The sequence below is a fragment of the Camelus dromedarius genome, chromosome 2 (genome assembly GCF_036321535.1).
Source record: "Camelus dromedarius isolate mCamDro1 chromosome 2, mCamDro1.pat, whole genome shotgun sequence".
Lineage (NCBI taxonomy): Eukaryota > Metazoa > Chordata > Mammalia > Artiodactyla > Camelidae > Camelus > Camelus dromedarius.
The window spans coordinates 58,345,580-58,365,642 of record NC_087437.1 but is presented as its reverse complement, the minus strand read 5'-3'; the positions used below and the strand labels follow the sequence as shown (position 1 = coordinate 58,365,642).

General features: G+C 38.8%; 1 protein-coding gene across 1 annotated transcript in view; it reads left to right on the top strand.

The window, feature by feature from the left end:
- ATP13A5 (ATPase 13A5) overlaps positions 1-17,343 on the top strand; it is an 83,451-nt gene extending 66,108 nt beyond the window's left edge. The window contains exons 26-30 of the mRNA XM_064476965.1: positions 3,692-3,866; positions 6,275-6,477; positions 12,588-12,676; positions 15,153-15,233; positions 16,694-17,343. Coding sequence (XP_064333035.1) covers positions 3,692-3,866; positions 6,275-6,477; positions 12,588-12,676; positions 15,153-15,233; positions 16,694-16,954 — 809 coding nt within the window. The 3' untranslated portion in view covers positions 16,955-17,343. The remainder of the gene's footprint in view (positions 1-3,691; positions 3,867-6,274; positions 6,478-12,587; positions 12,677-15,152; positions 15,234-16,693) is intronic.
- The last annotated feature ends 2,720 nt before the right edge of the window (positions 17,344-20,063 follow it).

Sequence of the window (20,063 nt, the reverse complement as noted above, 5' to 3'; positions counted from 1 at the left end):
GATCCAATAACACGATGCATGTAAAGTGTATAGCCCAGTACATCGCATCTTGCAAGTACTCATTACAAGATATTGTGCTCCACGCACCCTCTTCGTCTTCTTTTGAGAAGACTGACTAACTTGGTGAGTCCAAGAAAAGACTTAGACTGTGTACAAGTAGACTATTTGATTAGAAACTCCAAAACATGGGTGGTAGCCTTGCCTCAGAATTGCCAGACGACCTTGAGCAAGTTGCTTTGAGCTTTTGCGCACTTAATTCCATGATATTGGTTATGAATCTGACTCCCATGGTGATGGGTGTACTTTACTCTTTCCCACGGCAATAGCCTGGTGACCTTCCTGCCATTTGGTCACCCTGTGAAACTTAGCCTCTCATCTCAGAGCTGGCTCGGCGGGAGAGTTGAGATGACTAAGGGCAGGACCACTGTTACCAATGGGAGACAAAAGCCTCAGAAGGGTGCTAGATCAGAAGCATAGTGTTCTACTGGAAAGATGGCACTTCATCCAATTATTAGTCAACAAATGTGTAGCTGGCTCAGTAAATGGGCTGGACTCGGGGTAGATTGGTGAAGGGAGTAATAGAGTGAGGAAACAGCTATTTTTTGTTTATTTTCACCCGCTACCTTCAAACACTATTGCTTTCCCATCCTTGCAAGCTCAGTCATGCTACAGGCAGATCATTTCCTGGTCCATTCCAGGTATTAAAATAATCTCACCTTTAGCTGTGAAAAGGCCAAGTATTAGAAATTAACATTTCATGTTTTTATCCAATTTAAAATTTTCTTCCCCAAATCAAGCATGACCTGTGGCTTGGAGCAGGCAGTGGGAGAGAAGGCCAGGATGTCTATTTTCCCTGTGTTGGCTACTCTCAGCCCTGCTTTGGCAACCATGAGTAGCAGCAGCCCAGGACTTTCTCCTTAAGTGGGGCTATTGTAGTTCTGTCCTGTCACGTGCCCTCCAGCAGGGTAGGCGTCTAAACTCAGGCACTTCGCCTGCGGCTCACTTGTGAGTCCTTGAGTTCTTCAGAGTCCCTGAGGAGCGGTCTGCACCAGACCACTCCCTGACATCGGTGCTGTTCTCTCCTCTGACCCCCTAGGATTCCTTTCAGCCACTGCTTTTTCTAGTGCTATGTGCTACAAAGCCGTTTTCTTCTGCTGGCCCTCTAGCCCCAGCAGACTGCCCCGCTGAGAAGATTCCTTCCAAGATAGCTCTAGTCTGGTTAATTTCCATAGCTTTTACTTGACCTACCAGCTAATAGATGCATAGCTTGTTCTCAATGCTGCCCCCTCTCTCTTCCCTCTGCTATTACAAGCAGGGGAATGAGAAATTCAGTCTCCTCCTCGCCACTTCAGGTCTCTCCTAGGGTGATTCTTAGGACTTCCTCTCATTTGTATTGGGGTGCTGCTGGAAAGAAAACCACAGCTCTTGCTGTTCTTAACAATTCCCTTTAAAGAATCTCTTGATCATCTCCATGGTTTTCTCTTATATATGGTCTGTACCTGGGTAACTGGGGAAGAGGGGATGGAATGCTTACAGTTGAAGGACCAGGATACAGCTTTCTTACTAGGTACTATGAAGATACGATAGTCATCTCTCTTTACATTAAATTGGCACTTGCCTTTCATTGTCCTCAAACATGAGGCTCAGCAAAATTCCCCAGCCAAGAGGGACATCCCCATTCAACCTCCTCTTAGAAAAGTGTTCATCTCCCATTATGTGTTAGGCACATAAGTACCAGGGGCATTATAAGGCTTCTCACTGATGTTTCAAGTTTAGCGATGGATTCACATACATGAATGGATGAAATGCAAGTCAGAAGTACTGAGTACCAGAAACCAACAGATGCTTTGGGAGTTCATAAAAAGGAGATTGTTTCTAATGATGGGAAGAGATAACAATGGAGAAAAGAGAGATACCGGGGTGGCTTCATGGAAGAAGTAGCATTGGCACCAAAATACAGGGTGAATAGATTTTAAATATCTTTAAAAAAAAAAAAAAAGAAGGGCATTTCAAGTAGAAGGAAGCAGAAGGAGCAAGAGAGAGCTGCTAAGTATAGGGCGAGAGTTTTTCAATTTGACCACACTGCAGGGTATGTGGAAAGAAACAGCAGGAGATAAAATCTGAAAAAGTAGGTTGGGTCAGATCACAGAATCTTGACTGCCAGGCTGAGAACTGTGGACATTTATCTGCAGCTGTTCGGAGTCATTGATGATTGTACGATTAACGTAAAATCACTCGCACCAAGGCATCTACACTTCCCAGGTTCCCAGACTAAAGCCTTTGACCTTAAGCCTGAATTAGTATGGGGAAAAGACAATGCCATCACATGATTGATTGATTGGTTGGCTGATTGATTTGCTTGTCCATACACAGTCCCTGAGACAAAGGCTAGTCACTTTCTTTATTACACACCCTATCTGTGTCTTCCACTGGACTTCAAGCTCTTTGAAAACAGATGAGATATCCGTCTCATCTCTGCATACCTCATGGCCACTAGCCCAGCACCCTCCCGGGAAACACTGGTTAAACTGCTAGAGGTAAAGATTCAGGCAGGCAGAGAGATTCAGGGTGAGTGAGTTGGAAGAGCCTCTGGGGACCGTTTAGACATTCCAACATAGTCGTTTTATACTTGAGAAAATGAAGGACCAAAGAGTTTATGCGATCACCCCAGAACACACACTGAGCAAACTAAAGACCCACTTTAGAGTTTTATTATCCCAAACTGGACACACTCCTCGCTGCCTTGCCCCTACATGCATGAACACAAAGCTAAGGAGACATACCCTACTTTCTTACAACAAAGAAAGCAGTCATCAGCTGTGGGAAGGAAAGAGATGACAGATGGGAAGAATTGAAACATCCTGACCTCCCCATGCTTCTTTCTTGCTCTGCCCTGAGAAGTAAAATACATTCCATTTTCATCAGTTTGTTAGAATAAAAGGCTTCTAAGATGGATGTAGTGATCTTTTTTTTTTTTTTTTTTTTTGGCAGTTCTGTTTAATCTCTGACCCTTGCCAACCCCTCAGATGTTAAAAAAAAAAAAAATCCCAGGGCCAAAATATATTTTTAATACTCTCATCCAGAAGCAAGATTTTTTAAAGTTATTTTTCCTAAGTCTAATGTGCCCTAGCAGTCCTCCACTTACACACTTATCCAGGAGGAAGCAGGACACACCTCTAGCATCTACCCTGGTACACTGAAGTGCTCAGAGAATGTTGGTTGAATGAATAATAGAGTGAGTGTTTTTTAAAAAATACTTCCCAGTATATGAAGATTAGTCTAGCTAGATGCATCCTTACTCTCTTCATCTTAACTCTGCTTTCCCGTCAGCATTGAGAGATAATAGTGCTGTTATCCTTACGGAAGGGCATCTTCCTCTTTTACGTATCATTCCTGGTCAGTCTGGTTGTGGAGAAAATATTTGCACTATTCAATATGGTAAATGCATTAATTATTGGACTTTTAAACCCACTACTTTTTCTTTCTGAGGGTGAAACCAAAGCATGGAAGAGGCAAAGGCTGGTAGCATTAGATGTGCAGTTAACTAAGCAATGAGCTTTCCAAGGTGTAAACCCTTAATTCATGTTTGCTGAACTTGAACCCTAACACAACACTCAGGATAATATGCATCTCAGTCTTTTATTCTCAATAATGAAATTGTAACAGGGGAAAAAATGGATTTGTCTTTCAGTGAGCTCAACTCATGCCTACCCAAAGCTGGCTCCGTACCGACCAGCAGGACAGCTCCTTTCTCCTCCTTTGCTGCTCTCAGTCTTTCTGAATACCTGTTTCACCTGCATTGTGCAGGTCTGTGCATTTCTCTACGTGAAGCAGCAGCCCTGGTATTGTGAGGTCTACAGATACAGGTAAAGTTTCGTTTCTTACTTTTCCTTTCTGAAGTTGGTACAATGAATACCCAATGACTTTGTACGACTTGGTTTGAACACATACTCTAAAATTTTAATTAACAAAAGTTATCTCCATTTTGCAAAACCCCAGTGATGGGACAGAACACAGAACACAGTCAGTAGGTGGCGTGCTGGGGTGATCTAGCAGCAAGTTCTAGGGTGGGAAGACCTAACAGTGGGTTGACTGAATGTATTCATTCTCTGGTGATTTGGATATCATATAGACCAGAGGTCAGCAAACATTTCTTGTAGAGGGCCAAGAAGTAAATATTTTGGCCTTTGTGGGCTCTGTGGTCTTTGTTGCAACTACTCAGTGCTGCTGTTAATAGTGAAAAAACAGCCGTGGACACCATGTAAACAAGTCAGTGTGACTGTGTTCCAATAAAACTTTATTGACAAAACCAGCTGGTGAGTCGGATTTGGCCTATGGGCTATCGCCAACTGACCCCTGATATACAAGAGAGATTTGCTTAATTTAAATGAATGTTAAACGAATGTTAAATTTCAAAGGAATGCTAATTTCAAATGAATGTTAAAATGTTAGTTGATGCTATCATTACTATGATTTGAATTGAACACTAGACTCAGGGCAAATCTCTTCACCTCCCAAGGCTTATTTCCTTAAATATAAATTAAGAGTAAGATGAAGTGAACTGCACCTTAGATGTTCAAACTAATTTTTTCTGACAAAGGCTGCCTGACCTCCAAAGGGAAAGACAGGAAGAGAGAGCTTCTCTTTTTGAAGTAGGGTTTGTACAAACTCCTGCTCACATCACTGTGATATTGAAAGTATCAGAGCCCCAGGAAATCCGTGAAGGACAGATTGAAAACTACCCAATGATGTATTAGATTATGACGTAGACCCCAAATTCAGCAACTCGGGTATTCCTTGCAATATAGAAATTCATCTTTGTTTCAAAACCAAATTTTTCCCCAAATTGGAGTGTGTGTATTCAGAGAAGCAGGGTTCTGATTGAATCTGGGAGACAACGTGGTGTAGCCAAAAGGATGATAGGTGGCCAGTCCTGCTTCTATCATTAACTAGCCATGCCAGCCTAGTCCTGAACTTTCTTATCTGCAATGCAAGCATACTGCATTAGATACATTTTGGTATTAAGCTCTGTAATTCAGGCCTTTTAGTCTCTCTGTCCCCTTTGTACAAGGAAACTTTGTGACTACTGACTGTTTCATTAATGTATTGTGCAGACAGTAACTGAACATCTACTCTACGCAAAGCACATTCCTGGAGTCTAGGGAACCAAGGATAATAAGACTTAAGTCTTACATTTGAATTCACAATGGAAAAATGAATTTTATGTATAAACAGTTATAAAAGTAGTAACAAGTTTCAAGCGGAACGAGAAAGCTGATGGGAACTAGTTTGTCGGTTTGATTGTTGGAAAAAAAATGAATATTGCAAATACATCAGTCAGGATTGAGAAAGCCCGTATCTTAAATGTTTTTCTGAGCAAATATTGAATGGCATGTCTGTGCTCAGTGCTGAGCATTTGTTGTAAATCTGAGTAAAACAAACAAAAAAAACAAAACCAAAGGAGAAATTCCACATTCAGGAAATTCTCATCTCAGGGGTAGAAAATAATGGCAAAACAATGAGCTAAATGCAGCAGTAGAGGGAAGGATGGGGGCAGTAGTCACGATGGCTACCAAATATAAGGACGTTTTGGTTAGAGTTACATTAGAGGGAATAGGATGTGTGGACCCAGAGCTGTGCAAGTTGGGGAACAGGGAATCTCTCTCTATGTTTGGAGTATAAGGAACATAGGAGGACTGGCAAAAGATAAGGCTGGAAGAATTGCTTGAGACCAGAGTATGAAGTCTTCTGGGCCTGCCTGAGAAGTCTGAACTTAATTCATTAGCAAAATAGAAATATAGACACTCTTAAGCAGGAGAATGTCATGTTTGGATCTTGAAGAGAGGCTTTGGTTTTGGGAGGAGCATGGGTTAGAGCAGGCAGATTCAAACTCAGGATCCAAGTTAGGAGGCTCACATTAGTCCATGAAAGAAAAGACACCCCCAAACCACCACAACTGCTCTCCCCTCCCCCACCACCACACACAGTTCATAGACTCTGAGTTGAAAGTAATTCCATAGGAAATTGTCATCCAAGCCCTTTCAAGAGCGATCATTTGTTCTAAATGGAATTCTGGTCGAAGAACAATCTTGACTTCCTCTGAATTTTGTTTCTGCTTTGTCATCGCAAGAGGTGAACAGAATATGTTCTGGTAGTTACTGGCTGGAACAACCTGAAAGGTGAGGTCCCTTGGTAATAATTAACTAATTCTTTTCCACCAGCTGGATTAACATAGAATAAAAAGTCCCATAAATGCTGGTGATTTCTTTTGTAGTGAGTGCTTTCTGAACGACCAGAGTCATTTCTCAACAAATGTGAGTTTGGAAAGAAACTGGACTGGAAATGCAACTCTGATTCCTGGTTCAGTTTTAAGTTTTGAGAGTACCACCCTGTGGCCCATCACCACCATCAACTGTATCACAGTAGCATTTATCTTTTCCAAGGGAAAGCCATTTCGAAAACCCATCTACACAAACTGTAAGTATGATGTTTGGTTTTTTTTTTCAAATATCTTTTTCCTACTCTTCCACCATCCCCAGAGTTGCAACTCACTGGTGAAGCAATTGACTGAGAAGCAAAAAAAAATCACATTACTGTAAAACTGAGCACTGAACGGTACTTGCCATAGGTAGGAGAGCCCACGGGCAGAAAGCTCACGTGCAGATAAACGTGTGCAATAGTGAATGGTCACGAGAGTCCTGTCCTAATTTGAGTCATCAAGAATTATTTTAAGCACATCCATATATGTCAAGATATTTTGTAAGAGGTTTTCTAATCAATTCAAATACAACTTGACCTTTTAGTAGCTTTGTATCTTTGGGAGAGCCACTTTAATCATGCTGTGAATTTCTTTGATCCCCGGTAAAAATGACTGCATTTTCATATTGTTAGCCTTTCTTCTTCTCTGAATTTTCTATTTACATTTTCATCCGTTTTTTTTTTTTTTTTTCTATTGGGCTGCTGTTATATTTCTTATTTATTTGTATGAGCTGTTTATTCCTTTGTGATTTTCTTCCATTGCTTTTATGCACAGTTTTTTCTCATTACAAAATCAGATAGATCATCACTCATTTAGTTTTTTTAATTTATTTTTACGCTTTTTTAAATCTAATGTTAATTTTGGCGTATAGTTTGAAGTAAAGGTCAAACTAGTTTATCCATCTAGTCAGTAGTTTTCCCAGCAGATTCCATCATTTAATGTTCTTTTTGGTCATTTATTCAACTGAATATAATGCCACCTCTATCATACCTATATACATGTATACTTATGGTTTCCTGATATATATATATATATATATGTGTGTGTGTGTGTGTGTGTGTAAACTTGTATGTTTCTATATTATATTTATGTTATATACTTACATATTAATTTATATATAATTAACTTGTTTCTAGACTATGTTCTCTGTTTCGTTAATATGCCAACCTCTTCTTGATCTATCACTATACTTAAAAAACTATAGTTTTCTAACGAGTTTTAATACATAGTAAGATTGGTGTATCATCATATTACTCTTCAATTTTTTCTTACTTTCTTACTTTTCTTTCTTGTTCATTCTTCTGAATATACTATAGAATAAATTGCCAGGCTTCTAAAAAAAAAAAAATCACCTTTGGGATTTTGATACTAGGGGAAACATTTATTTGTTTACACAATCTGGTATTCACATTTAAGAACATGTCATGTCTCTCCATTTATTCGTGCTTTCTTTTATGTCTCTCAGTAAATATTCAGTTTTCTCCATTATAGATCCTGTACCTCTATCTAAACAACTCGTCCTATGCCATCTGTATTTCTGCTTATATTGTGATTGACTTTTTCCTGTTATAGTTTCTAACTGGTAATCACAAATACTCGTGAAAGGTACAGTGTTGTTTATCGTATTTATTTCCTATTCAGAAGTCTTTCTGAACTTTGCTATTACTGTTTGATTTTTGAGTGTTCTAGAAAGATAATTATGATCATCTGCAATTAATAATGTTCCTTCTTCCTTTCCAATAGCTAAAATGCTTATTTATATTTTCTGTTTCCGCGTACAATCCAGAATTTCGAGGACAATATTAAGTAATAACGGAAATAGCAGAGTTCTACTTTGTAAAAATATATCTTATAGTTTTCACTTGCAAATGTGATTTTGAATACTAAGTCAAGTAGGTCACATCATGTAAAGAAAATGCCCTTCTATTTCTAGTAAATCAAGAGTATATTTTAAAATCAAGAATGAGAGATGTATTTCATCAAATGACTTCCCATCACCTACTGAGATGATTATACTCATTTGCTCTTTGATCTTTGCTGGAATGTGTTCCATTAATAAATTTATTATTAAATCATCTTCATATTTTTCAGGAAACTCTACTTATTTGTGGTAGATTACACTTTTACTGAATTGAATTTTATTGTTTTTAAATATCTGCATTTTATGTTGGGTTGATCTGTAGGTTTCTGTGTAGTGTTTTGTTAGGTTTGGGTGTTAGATTTGGAAACTCTTGGACTTTTCCTTTCCTTTGAAAAATGTATTTTATAGATAGAAATAGTCTATTCCTTGACCACTTGCAAGAACCCAGTAAAATCATCTGGTTCCAAATTCTTTCTTTTGAAAAAAATCACTTTTTTCAGAATTGATTTAGGTTATCCTCTTTTTAAATTGTTTCTTAAAATAAAAAAAAAAAAAGATTGCCCAGGTAATTCCTTTTCCTTGAGATTATTATGTCTTAGCATAGGATATTCGGTGGTATTTTCCTATAATTTTTAATGCCTTCTACAACTCTTTTAATATCTTCTCATCTTAATTATGTTTATGTGTGTTATTTCCATTTATTTTTACCAGAAATGTGTTTTTACTGGTTTTCTTTAAATAACAAGCTCTCAGATATAATAATTCTGTACACTTTCTAGTTTCCAATTTGTTAATTTTTGCTTTTCCCATTTTTCCCCCCTCTTCTTACCTCCTTTGAAAATTTTTTAAATGTTTGACTTGATTTTATAATCCATGTATTTTCTTTTATTCTTGTGAAATTGGAAAAGCATTCAAGGTCAATAATTGTAATTTGGGTTACATTCTTTACATTTTCTTATGTCTCTAATTATGACCCACTAGTTTCAAGAACAGTGATTTTTAATTTTCAAGTGGGAAGGGATTTTGTTCTCATTCTTCTACGGCTCTTCTTCTCAACAGCTTACAAGTGGACTAAGTTTCCTTACTGACCAAACAAATTTTTAGAATTTTGTTTTTAATTTGTATGTGGGAGGGATTTTTAATTTAAATTTGGTTCATAATTTCTAATTTTATTGTCATGATCAGAGAAAATCTAGCCTGTAATATTTCTGCTTTGGAAAATTTACTCCAGTTTTATACATCATCCGGAATACCCTCTAACTTCTGATTTTCTAAAAAAGTCATAAGTATTAGAGACATCCATTCTTATTCCTAAATTAGAAACATAATTTACCACATAAATTAGTTTTAGCAATTATATGATTCATATGTATCAGTTTTCATCCCCTCCTCCACCTTTTTCGTATAGGTGTTTTGTCAAAGATTTTGGGGGCATGCTAAGATCTTCTTTTAATTATAGTTTTTTTAAATAAATTTCTTCCCAAATTTCTTATATTTTTATTAAATTTTGATATAGTATTTGATAATTCCCCAGCTTCTCTCACAACAAACCATGATTCCATTTTATGTTTTCAATTCAGAGTCATCTATTTTATTGTAAACGTGCTTTACAAGGAGGCTATATTATGTTGGCCAGCACTTTCATTTGATTAGTAGCCGCAGAGTCCTTCTACATAAATTGAGTTAATTACAGTTGGATTTGTTACACCATAGCGACTTAAAGCTTATGGGTAAATTCAAATCCCGATGTCAAACATAACTGATAATTTTAGGTGGAAAACAGTTTTTATAAATACATTCTAACAAACACAATCTTACAATAAATCATATACTCTCAAGTTTACAAATCAAAAGTCCTTGGAACTACTGTTAAAATACACAAGCAGTTTTACTTTGATGTAACAGAAAAGTCCTGACCCTTCTGAACAGCCTTTGACAGAAGGTCAACTTTATGATGATGAGATAGATAAAAAGTACAGATTTAATTTTTATGCAAACAGGAGGGAATATTTACTAACCCTTCTCTTATCTGAGAATAATCTGTAATGGCTGGCCCAGGACTTGTCTCCAAATCACCTGTGCAGACAGAACCCCATCCTTTCGAGTTTCTGCATCAATAGCAACTAACCAGGAAGGGCAACGTTCACTTCAGGTCATCTTGTGTTTTCCAATCAAAGCTGAATTGAAGAAGGGAGCCTTATTCTGTTTCCACACTGCTCCCTTGTGCACCAGCCTGGCCTGCTCTTCAGATCACTGGTCTGAGGATGGTATGATGTGCAGAGCACCCAGCCCAGTTCTAGTGAGTACCAGGCCTTCATCAGGATGGACATTGGCGGCATCATCTTCATCCCCACATCTGGGTCCTTGGGACTTGGAAACAATACAGTACATGAAAACTCTACACAGCCATCTCCTAGGGTCTTCTTTTCACCAAGCTGCTCAGATTGCTTTATTTTAAGAGATGCATCTCCCTTTTTTCTTCTCTCTGCCTCACTCCCCTCTCAAGTAAGCTTGAGTATTCCTCCGGGAGGTGATGCATCTAGTTGTATATGTAAAATGAGGCATGGGTGAAGATGAGGGTGCATGTAGGTGAAATTACAGCTCTAATGGCCTCAAAAAATAGGGCCTACTGTAGAGGGACATCGCTTCTGACTTCTAGTTGGTATAGAACTATGTAGAGTTGGGGGCCGGTAGACTATCAACACTGGAATAAATGAGGTAGAGAGAAAATAAATCAGAGAAAACCTAGTTTGCTTGTTCATAAATCTGACGGTTGTAAGAATCATTTATAGCACAGCAACACTGATTAAATGCTGTTGTTGGGGCCTGAAGGTGCTAATCCCATCAAAGAACATCTACAAGGCGCTGTCTACAAAGTGCTTGAAAGCTCTGATGGACACCGAAGTGGACAGGGTGGGGGAGATAAGAACAGGGATGTCGGCACAACGCATTCTGAGTTTAGCTCCCCAAAGTAAAGCGATTGGGGCAGGTTAGAGAGAAAGAATCCAGCAGATGTGCGTGCTACTTTCGCAATTCCTCTTTCAATTCAGAGTCCCAGAGAAGCAGATACAAAGTCCCTTTCAGGTGATTACAGTCTAGTGGATACATAAATGGAGATCATGCCAAGCAGAGTGTGATACACACCATATGAAATAAAACTTTGTAAGGGAGGACTGGGGAGACTTTAAAAGAAAGTGGTATTGGAACCAAGCTTTTTTTAATACATATTTTTACTGAAGTATAGTCAGGTTACAAACTGAGCTTTTTAAGAAAAACTGGAACTTGCCAGGACTGAAGAACAGCATCTACACAGGGTATTCTGTGAATAAAGGCACTGAAGCTGGAAGGTGATGGGCCTCTGTGGAAGCAGCAGGTTTGTGGTTGAACTTTCTTGGCACATAGGAAGAGCAATCAGAGATCAGTTTAGAAAGGCTGATTGGAACCAGACTCTGGAAGGCCTGGCATGTCAATCATTGGAGATCTTGGACCTTATTCTCCAGGCAACAAGGAAGAGTCAGGTGCCACCAAGAGGACTGACTATGTCACGGAGTTCAAGCTCACACTGCTCTCTGTGTGACAGGGAGATCAACAGATGAGATCAACATTCCTTGTCCCATCAACGTTGGGACAAGGAATGAGAATTTAATTCAGAAAGTCAGCAGATCAAGAAGATAGTAAACTAGGGTCCCAAAGAACCATCTTATTCGAGTTGGAATTCAGGCTTCTTTTATACTAAAAGGGGAGGGAGGGACTGTGGCTGGTTGTTGCAAACTTCTTGGTGCCAGAATCCTTTGTTCTTGCAGCTGTCAGTATAGGTCTGGTCACAGTGCTCCCGTAAACCTCCAACAAGACAAATGTTGTTCTCTGTTCTGCAACTTTTTATCTATGAATGGAAATGTGTTATACCTTTAAAGGTCAAACCCAGGAGACAGAGCCTTGAGAATAGGCTATCATGTATATTTCAAACTATAGGCAACATCCTTTTACAAATGTGCAGAGTCAGCATGACTAAGCACAGGCTACAGAGCACAAAGATTAGAGCTCAAGAAAAGATCCAATATGGAGTCAGGTTTGTTCCTCTGTTACATTTATGTATTTGTGCACAGCTCACTAGACCCGCCATGACAAAGCATCAAGACCTCCCTGGTTACCATTTATTTGCATGGGCTGGTCACTGCAGGGTGTCCCAGCCCAAGGACTCCTCGGTGGAGGTAACTCCTTTATAGAGTTTACTAGTATCTGTTTAATTAACAGCCTTCTACACCCAGCTCTTTAAGGAAAGATTATAAGATATCACCTTTGTCTTGCAAGCATTAGAACATATTTTAAAACATATGAGGATATATCAAAACATCTGAAGATGTATCCAGTATTTGCACAACAGAGTTAATTGATTCTGCAACATGTGTGCCAAATTATAGGAAACATTCCTTTAGCATCTAAAAATAATGTTTGCTGTTTCTTCAGATATATTCTCCTTTCTGCTGATGTCTGCCTTGGGCCTCACAATTTTCATTCTGTTTTCTGATTTTCAAGATATATACCATGGAATGGAGGTACGTGGTATCCGTGACTCCCATGTGCAGGGGGACTATGTTGTAATTTGCATGTCAATCACTCTTATATTCTCTCTGGCCGCTGAATAGAGTGGCCCATTTACTAGAAGAGCAAATAACACATCTCAATCCCACAGAGGCTGGCCTCTGAGTGTTTTCGTATTGTTAGTACTATTAGTTGGGTCCATTTGTCCTGTTCATGCCTGAGATACCATGTTTGGATACTTTATTCTTCCATGTTATACTAATACAATGAAATTAATACATTAATACAATAATAAATTCTTTAATTTTTTTAATCATATAGTAGAAAGCCTTTATAATGTAGTTGTGAAGAGTAAGAAAAAGTTGGTTTATAGGCCAATCATGTTCCACCTGTCAGATGTTGATTATAGGGAGTTTTAGTTGCTTTTTGAGGGTTAGGCAATGGGGGGGGTAATTTAATTAATTGTTTTTAAGTGGAAGTACTGAACCCAGGATCATGTGCATGCTAAGCATGCACTCTACACTGAGCTACACACCCTCCCCATTTAGGGAGTTTTAGTTCAGTGAGCATCATTGGATCCAGGGTGCACTGAGATAAGATTAAATTTATTAAATTATTTAATAACTTTATAAATAGTTATTGAATCCATTTTTGGACCCAGCACTGTGGGAGAAATAAAGATAAAGATTGACCCTTGACCTCCAATCTATAGTTTTGTTTCAAAGATGAACCAGACCCAAGGGAAATGATGGCATCGCCACCTGAGGTCATCATAATTGCAAAGAGTGTCAAATAGAAGCGGGAAGAATATAGGAAGGAGCAGCCTCACTGGGGCCTGTGGCTGCCATGAGAGGCTTCATGCAGGGGATACAACTTGATCTGGGTCCGGAAGGATGGGCTAGATTTTGCAAAGTAGGAGGCAAGGGTATTCCCAACCAGGAGAACAGCCTAAGCACAAGCAGAAGGCTAAGCAAATCTCTTTTGTCTCAGAAATGCAAAAGAATGTAGGGTGGCCGAGCTAAAACTCCAAAGCAAGGCTTGTTTCAAAGAAGCCCTGGAAGGTTAGCTAAGACCCATGCAGTAGAATATGAGGAAGGCACAGATGGATGAAGGCAGCCAGTGATGTTTGGACTCTGTGCTGAAAGCAACGAGAGTCACTGAAGATATCTGAGCAGGTTTTCAGCAGGGCACTTAAGACAGATTAATTAGATGGCGGAAGGAAGGCTGTGTATGACAGCAGAGAGGCTGTGGGAGAGAAGCAGTAAGGAAATGAAAACCTAGACCGTTCAGTCATTTTCAAAACACTATGAAGCTCCAGAGTGTGCTTGGCATCGGGGTTACAAAGGTGGGTAAGATGTGGTCACCACTCTCAAGTAGCTCAGGTGCTGAGAGGGAAGAGCATCACACAAGCAGATGATCCCAAGGCAGTGTGGCCAGTGCCTTCCAGGCCAAGGGCTGGAGAGGAGACCTCCCAGATGAGGGTGGTGGCAGCAGTGAGGGGAAGGGCCAGGTTCCCCATTATGATCTGACCCACGGCCGTATCCTACAGACTTCTCCAAACAACCCTTGCACCCAGGGTACCTATTTCACAACCCTGAGAAAGGCTGTCTCCACTTAGGGAAAAAAAAAAAAACCAAACATAGTGTTACTTTGAAATAACCCACATCAGAATAGGGATGAGAATCAAAGGTGAGCATTTAGACACTGGCGGGGGTCTGTGGTTTTAGTCCCAAAGGCAGCTCCTCCCTTACAGAGTCATCCTACACATTCTCTACCCTTTAGGGTCAAAAAGGGGGCTGCACAACTATTCTTCTGCTGTGGATGCGGCCATGGGAACTTGTAGCTCTTATGTCTATTAAATAAGTGTATCTGGTGGTCAAGGCATAGCCTTTAATCCTTACAAAGAGGTTGGTTGGGTGGGTTCAACTCTCATCAAGTCATTAGATTTAGGGCTGGGAACATAGGTTCAAAATTTTTTCACTGAGTTTCTATCAAAATAAACTTGAGCCTCTGGCCCCCTTTTGTTTCTTTTACTCATGTGTCAATTTTACTGAAAGAATGAACTCTAAGTAGATTTTGCTTTAGGAAAATTAGGATTAATAATATTATTAGCTGAATGATTTAATCTTTTTCTATTTGAAAAGGTAAAAATGAAGAGAGAGACACAGAGGCCCCAGAGCAGTCCTGTCTCATGGCTGTGACCCAGGGTGCATTTGCTCCACGTCTGTCATCAGGCCGGGGAGGGGCACAGGCCAAGAGGCAGTCAGTTCTCCACCGAATCCTGGCTCTGCCATTTACTTATTGGCATTTATTTATTGAGTCCTTAGGCAAGGTACTGGCCTTCTCATCTGTCAAGTGGAAAAAAATCATGCCTATTCGCCATGCCCAGAGAGTTGTTACAAATATATCAATTAGATAAGATCATTAATATGTGAGTTTTTTCAAGTTTAAAGTATGCAAATTATAAAAGTGGTATTTCTCTCTCTGCAGCTCATCCCAACCATCACATCATGGAGGGTTTCGATTTTGGTGGCAGCCCTCACCCTGTTCTGTGTGGCCTTCTTTGTAGAGGTAAAGTAACTTCCGTATGCTTCTTACAATTTTCTGGGGAGATAAATAAAGGGGCTCATTCTCAACAGGTGAACATTTTTTAGAACAACCATGTTTGTCCCCCCAAAATTATAGTTATTAAGGGTTTGTAAAAGCTGTACACATTCTCTTTGGGGGAAATGAGAATGATTTAAAATTCTTTAAAGGCTGCATTGAAATGCTCTCAGGATCTGTGGCGTAGAAAGCAAAACATCAAATTAACTCTAATTGCGACTCATATGAAAGAGCCATGTGTTGTATCTCCCTAGTATTCTCAATAATCTGGCAGAGGCTAGACCAGGTGACCTTCCAGCTCTAAAATTCAACGAGACCTTTTAGAGTGAAGGACTGTCTTCAGGAGAGCTTCCTTAATTAAGAGAGAAGGGAAGTCATTGCTCATTCTAGTCAATTCTCACCCTTGAAGGTCTTCCCCTATAGCATTTTTCTTTTACTCAGTGTCACTAAATGGCTTTTCCTACTCAGCGAAAGGCTGAGGTATCATTTTTTAAAGGATAGTTTTAAAAAAAGATTCATGTACTGAAGTTCCTTGGGAAAAGAAATCAAATTAAGAAAAAAATATGTATATATACAAATATCTCATGTATCCAGTGTACATAAAACTTCTCCTACTTTTTAACTGAAAATTTCCATTTCTGAGACTATATTTTTAAAAATAACCCAAAAGGAGAGAAAAAAAATTTACATGGATGAAAGTATTCATCACATAGGGATGAGCAGAGTCAACAATGGTAAAATATTACACTCAACTTAAGTGATCAAAAGTTGAGATGCTGTTTAAATAGTTCTACAATAATTTGAAGAAATGTTATAGTCATTAAAAGTGATTACGGAGAAGACAGTAGCTACAAATTTTATATGACAGAAAGTCTAGTATAAACAAAAGTGGAATGCAAGATTTGATTGATTCTATTATAAATGCATAAAATTGTATGTGCTTGTGAACACAGGAAAAAAGAGAATCCCCAAGATGGAATGCAAAACCCACTTGATTTTTAGAGTTCATTTATTCATTCAACAAACCATTATTTGACACCCTCTCTGTGGCATATAGCAGGTAGCAGTGATTTTTTTTTCTTTTATTGATTTTTGAATACATTATTTAGTTATCATTTCAATCTGGCAGTGAAATAATTCCGAGTGAATCACCAGCCAGGATTTAACTAGGAAATCTGTGGAAATGAAAGGTTGTAAGCTTCCAGCAGATCTCTGTGAACACAAGCACACTCTCAAGGGGAAGAACCCAGAGCCCAGGGAGTTGCTAGGCTTCATGGGGACTGCAGGGAGGACGGTGGCCACAGGGCGGCAGTAATGGGGACACCTCAGAGGAAGGCCTGGGGGAACAGGGTGGCAGTGAGCAACCTGGCTGCAGTGGGAAGTAGAGGATGATTTAATTTTTTTTTTTTCCCCATCTGATTTTCCAGGATGCCGTCCTTCAAAATCAAGAGCTCTGGCTATTGATCAAGAAAGAATTTGGAATCTATTCTAAGAGTCAATATAGGAAGTGGCAAAGGAAACTGGCCGAAGATGCGACCTGGCCTCCCACAAACAGGACAGATTACTCAGGTGACAGCGAAAGTGGATTCTACATCAACCAAGGCTACGAAAGCGCTGAACAGATTCCAAAAGGGAAGCTCGACCTGGGATGCCAAACCACAGAACAGCATTTCGAGACCAGATTGTAATCAGAATCGTTGTACATTCATAACAGCACCAGCCCCCCTTTTCCAAGAAACTAAAGCATTGTAGGGAGTTGAGGAGAGTCTGCCCTTATCTTTTTGTTTTCCATCTGAAGATTCAAAGAGCATTTCTCAGTGTATTGAGCCTTGCAACAAAAGACCTTAAATATGCTTATTTTGACTGTATTATCCAATGGTAGAAAAAAATGCATTTCCTAGAATATCTTTTTTTTAACAAACTTTATTCACAATGCATAGCACTGTCCTGGTTAAAGTGCACAATTTTTCATGGTAGTGAAATTAATAGTATGAACATTGATAGAAGAAAGAAAAATTGAAGAAGACTTTGAAAATTTCACCAATGTAATTTTTATTTTCATCTACAGAAATAAAGGAATTTGGGGGAAAAATTCCTTCTCTCAATAAACTGTCACAATTTTATATTTGCTTGCAAAGAATATTTATGTATATACCTTGGCCCAAGGTCATAAAATTCCTCTTTTTGTTCCTTTTGTATGGTTTTAATAGAGAAACAAGAATAGAAAATTACTTCAGAAAATTCAGTTCTAACTGTAGCAAATGTGGAAGGGGAGAGTGATGGCAGTTTCTGTTTATTGCCTGTAATCTTGGCTTGAGTATAGCGAACGTCTAAGCAAACTCCACCAAAGAATGCATCTCCCAAATATTGTTTTGTGGCCAGTGAGCTAGAAAGTCCAGAATAGATCAAAAGGTAATGAAATAAACTATTAAAATGTGCTTTTCACTCAAAGAAGCATGACAGGTGAAAACCTCTAAAAGTTGGCCTATATTCAGCATTGCTCATCTTAAAAAAGAACTACTAGGGAAGGGGCCCAGAATGTTGTGTATCTACCACATGACAATTCTCAGGATGCCAAACAACCTAATGTTCCGTTTCATCTTTTAAAAACCTAACTCAATTATTAGATGAACATTAATGACCACAAGAAAGGGTACATCCTTTACAAATATATTCTGCACATTATTACCTTTAACATATATCCACCTCACTGTGACTTTGAGAGGATATTTATTCCTAGTGAACATTTAAATTACCTACTAGGCTTTCCTTGTAACCATAAATCTAATTTTGCTAATTAAACAGATCTTTAATGGGTCATAGGCAATTAGTTAACCAGTCCCATTCCATGAGTGCCAATTACGTGCCTAATAATGTGATGTATGGATTCAACAATGTCCTTACAATTCTGACATCTTTAGGATTGAAAAAATGTTTGCAATGTTTCAGCAATTCGTTGCTGTAAATAACCCTATACACTTTGTTACACAAACCAGCAGCATAAATGCAAATTCCTATGAAAACAAATATTTAATATTTACATTTTATTCACCTTTTCTTGGAGGCACAGCTCTTGGAAAGTGATCATTTTAAAATATGTCTAATATAGTGGGTACCAATGAAAGGTCAAAAGATCAAAAAGATTTTTACCTTATGATTAAGAAATGTGTGTCAACCTAAAACACACGGAAGCTCAGTTTTCCTTGAGCTGACGTGTCTGAATTTAGTAATTTGACCTTTAGAATGAGAAGACTCAATTGATAACACTATGACATTTAAATAGCATGAAAAGATTTTTTTAAAAATCTTTATTCAATCAATGTACAGCCTCCCCGATGCAGTTTTTTTCAATAACCTACTAAGGATCTGATGGGTGATGATCTTTATTTCACACATCTTTTTTGGAAGGTGGAGGCAGGACATAATCAAGTTGAATTCTACACTAGACTTTGCTAAAAATACTCAGAGAAAGGCTTGCTAGTCTCAGAAAAAAATGTTTGATAAAAGCACAAGAAACATGGCCACATATCAAATGATCACCTATAGGAGAAACCAACTGGACAGCCTTCAGCTGCCCGTCACCAAGGGTGGCCATTTTGGGGAAAAATTGATGGCTCACTTTGTGAGCTCTAAGGCTGAAAACCACTAGGACCTTGAACACTACGTGTGTGAAAAGTGAATTTAATGTATAAGTGCGTGTGTGACCGTTATCCAGTATTGCCAGGACCGTCTTCTGGAGTGGAGATGTCCAGAGTTTGACTGGAGGATCCTCAGGATGTCCTCCGGGTCGTCAATTCTGTTCCCTCTCCCAGCAGCCAGTGTGGTAATTCTGCCACACCCAAGTCTCCTGTTTAGGGTGAAGATTTGCCCTCTGCAGTCATCTTTATTAAAAAGCAAGCACACCTTAGGAGACGTAACACGTCAAGCTGTTTCCAACCCCACCCTGATTTGACAATACTGGAAAAGAGCTTTTTTTTTTTTTTTAAACTATTGCTGAGAGTAGGACATAAAAGGAACTGAAACTAGAAACTGAATTTAGAATAAAAATGAAAGGGTAATCTGGGATCATGCTACCAAGTAGGAGGCGTTCACATCTCCCAGAGGAACAGTGGAGGAAGAGAGAGTTCAGGGGTTATATGGAAACAGAATTGGTGTCATAAGAAAGGGAAAGGGTTAAAATGTGACAATGAATATATATATGTTCATGTATAACTGAAAAATTGTGCTCTACACTGGAATTTGACACAACATTATAAAATGATTATAAATCAATAAAAAATGTTTAAAAAAAAAAAGGGAAGGGTTAATTAGGGAACAGGAAGAGACGGGGTCTCTACTGGCCCTGATTGTAGCACATGACCCCTTCTGTTATGATTATTCTTAACCCTGCAATTAGATTGTAAAGTATTTCTGGCCCTGGAGTAAAAGCTAACTCAGTTCAATAAATGCAAGACTTGCACTGAGTCCTCTATTTAGTGACTTTATCCACCATATTCCTAGTTCCCTCATTGCACCCCCATCCCCTGTTACTTACTTGAACTTTTCCTTTATTCAATGCCATGCTTTTAATGACAGCACAAGAAGGATGTCATTGGCTGGAAGAGTGGTTTTCAGCAGAACGTTATTAATGTCTGATTTAATTCCGGAGTACAGAGACCTGCATCCACTTTTCCCCACCTGCTGCCAACAAGAATTCCACTGGACAGGTATGAAAAAGTAGTTTGTTTCATTCAACACGTAATCAACAAAATGCAAGAATAAAATCCTGACACTCCTTGACTTAGAGTAAAAGCCTTC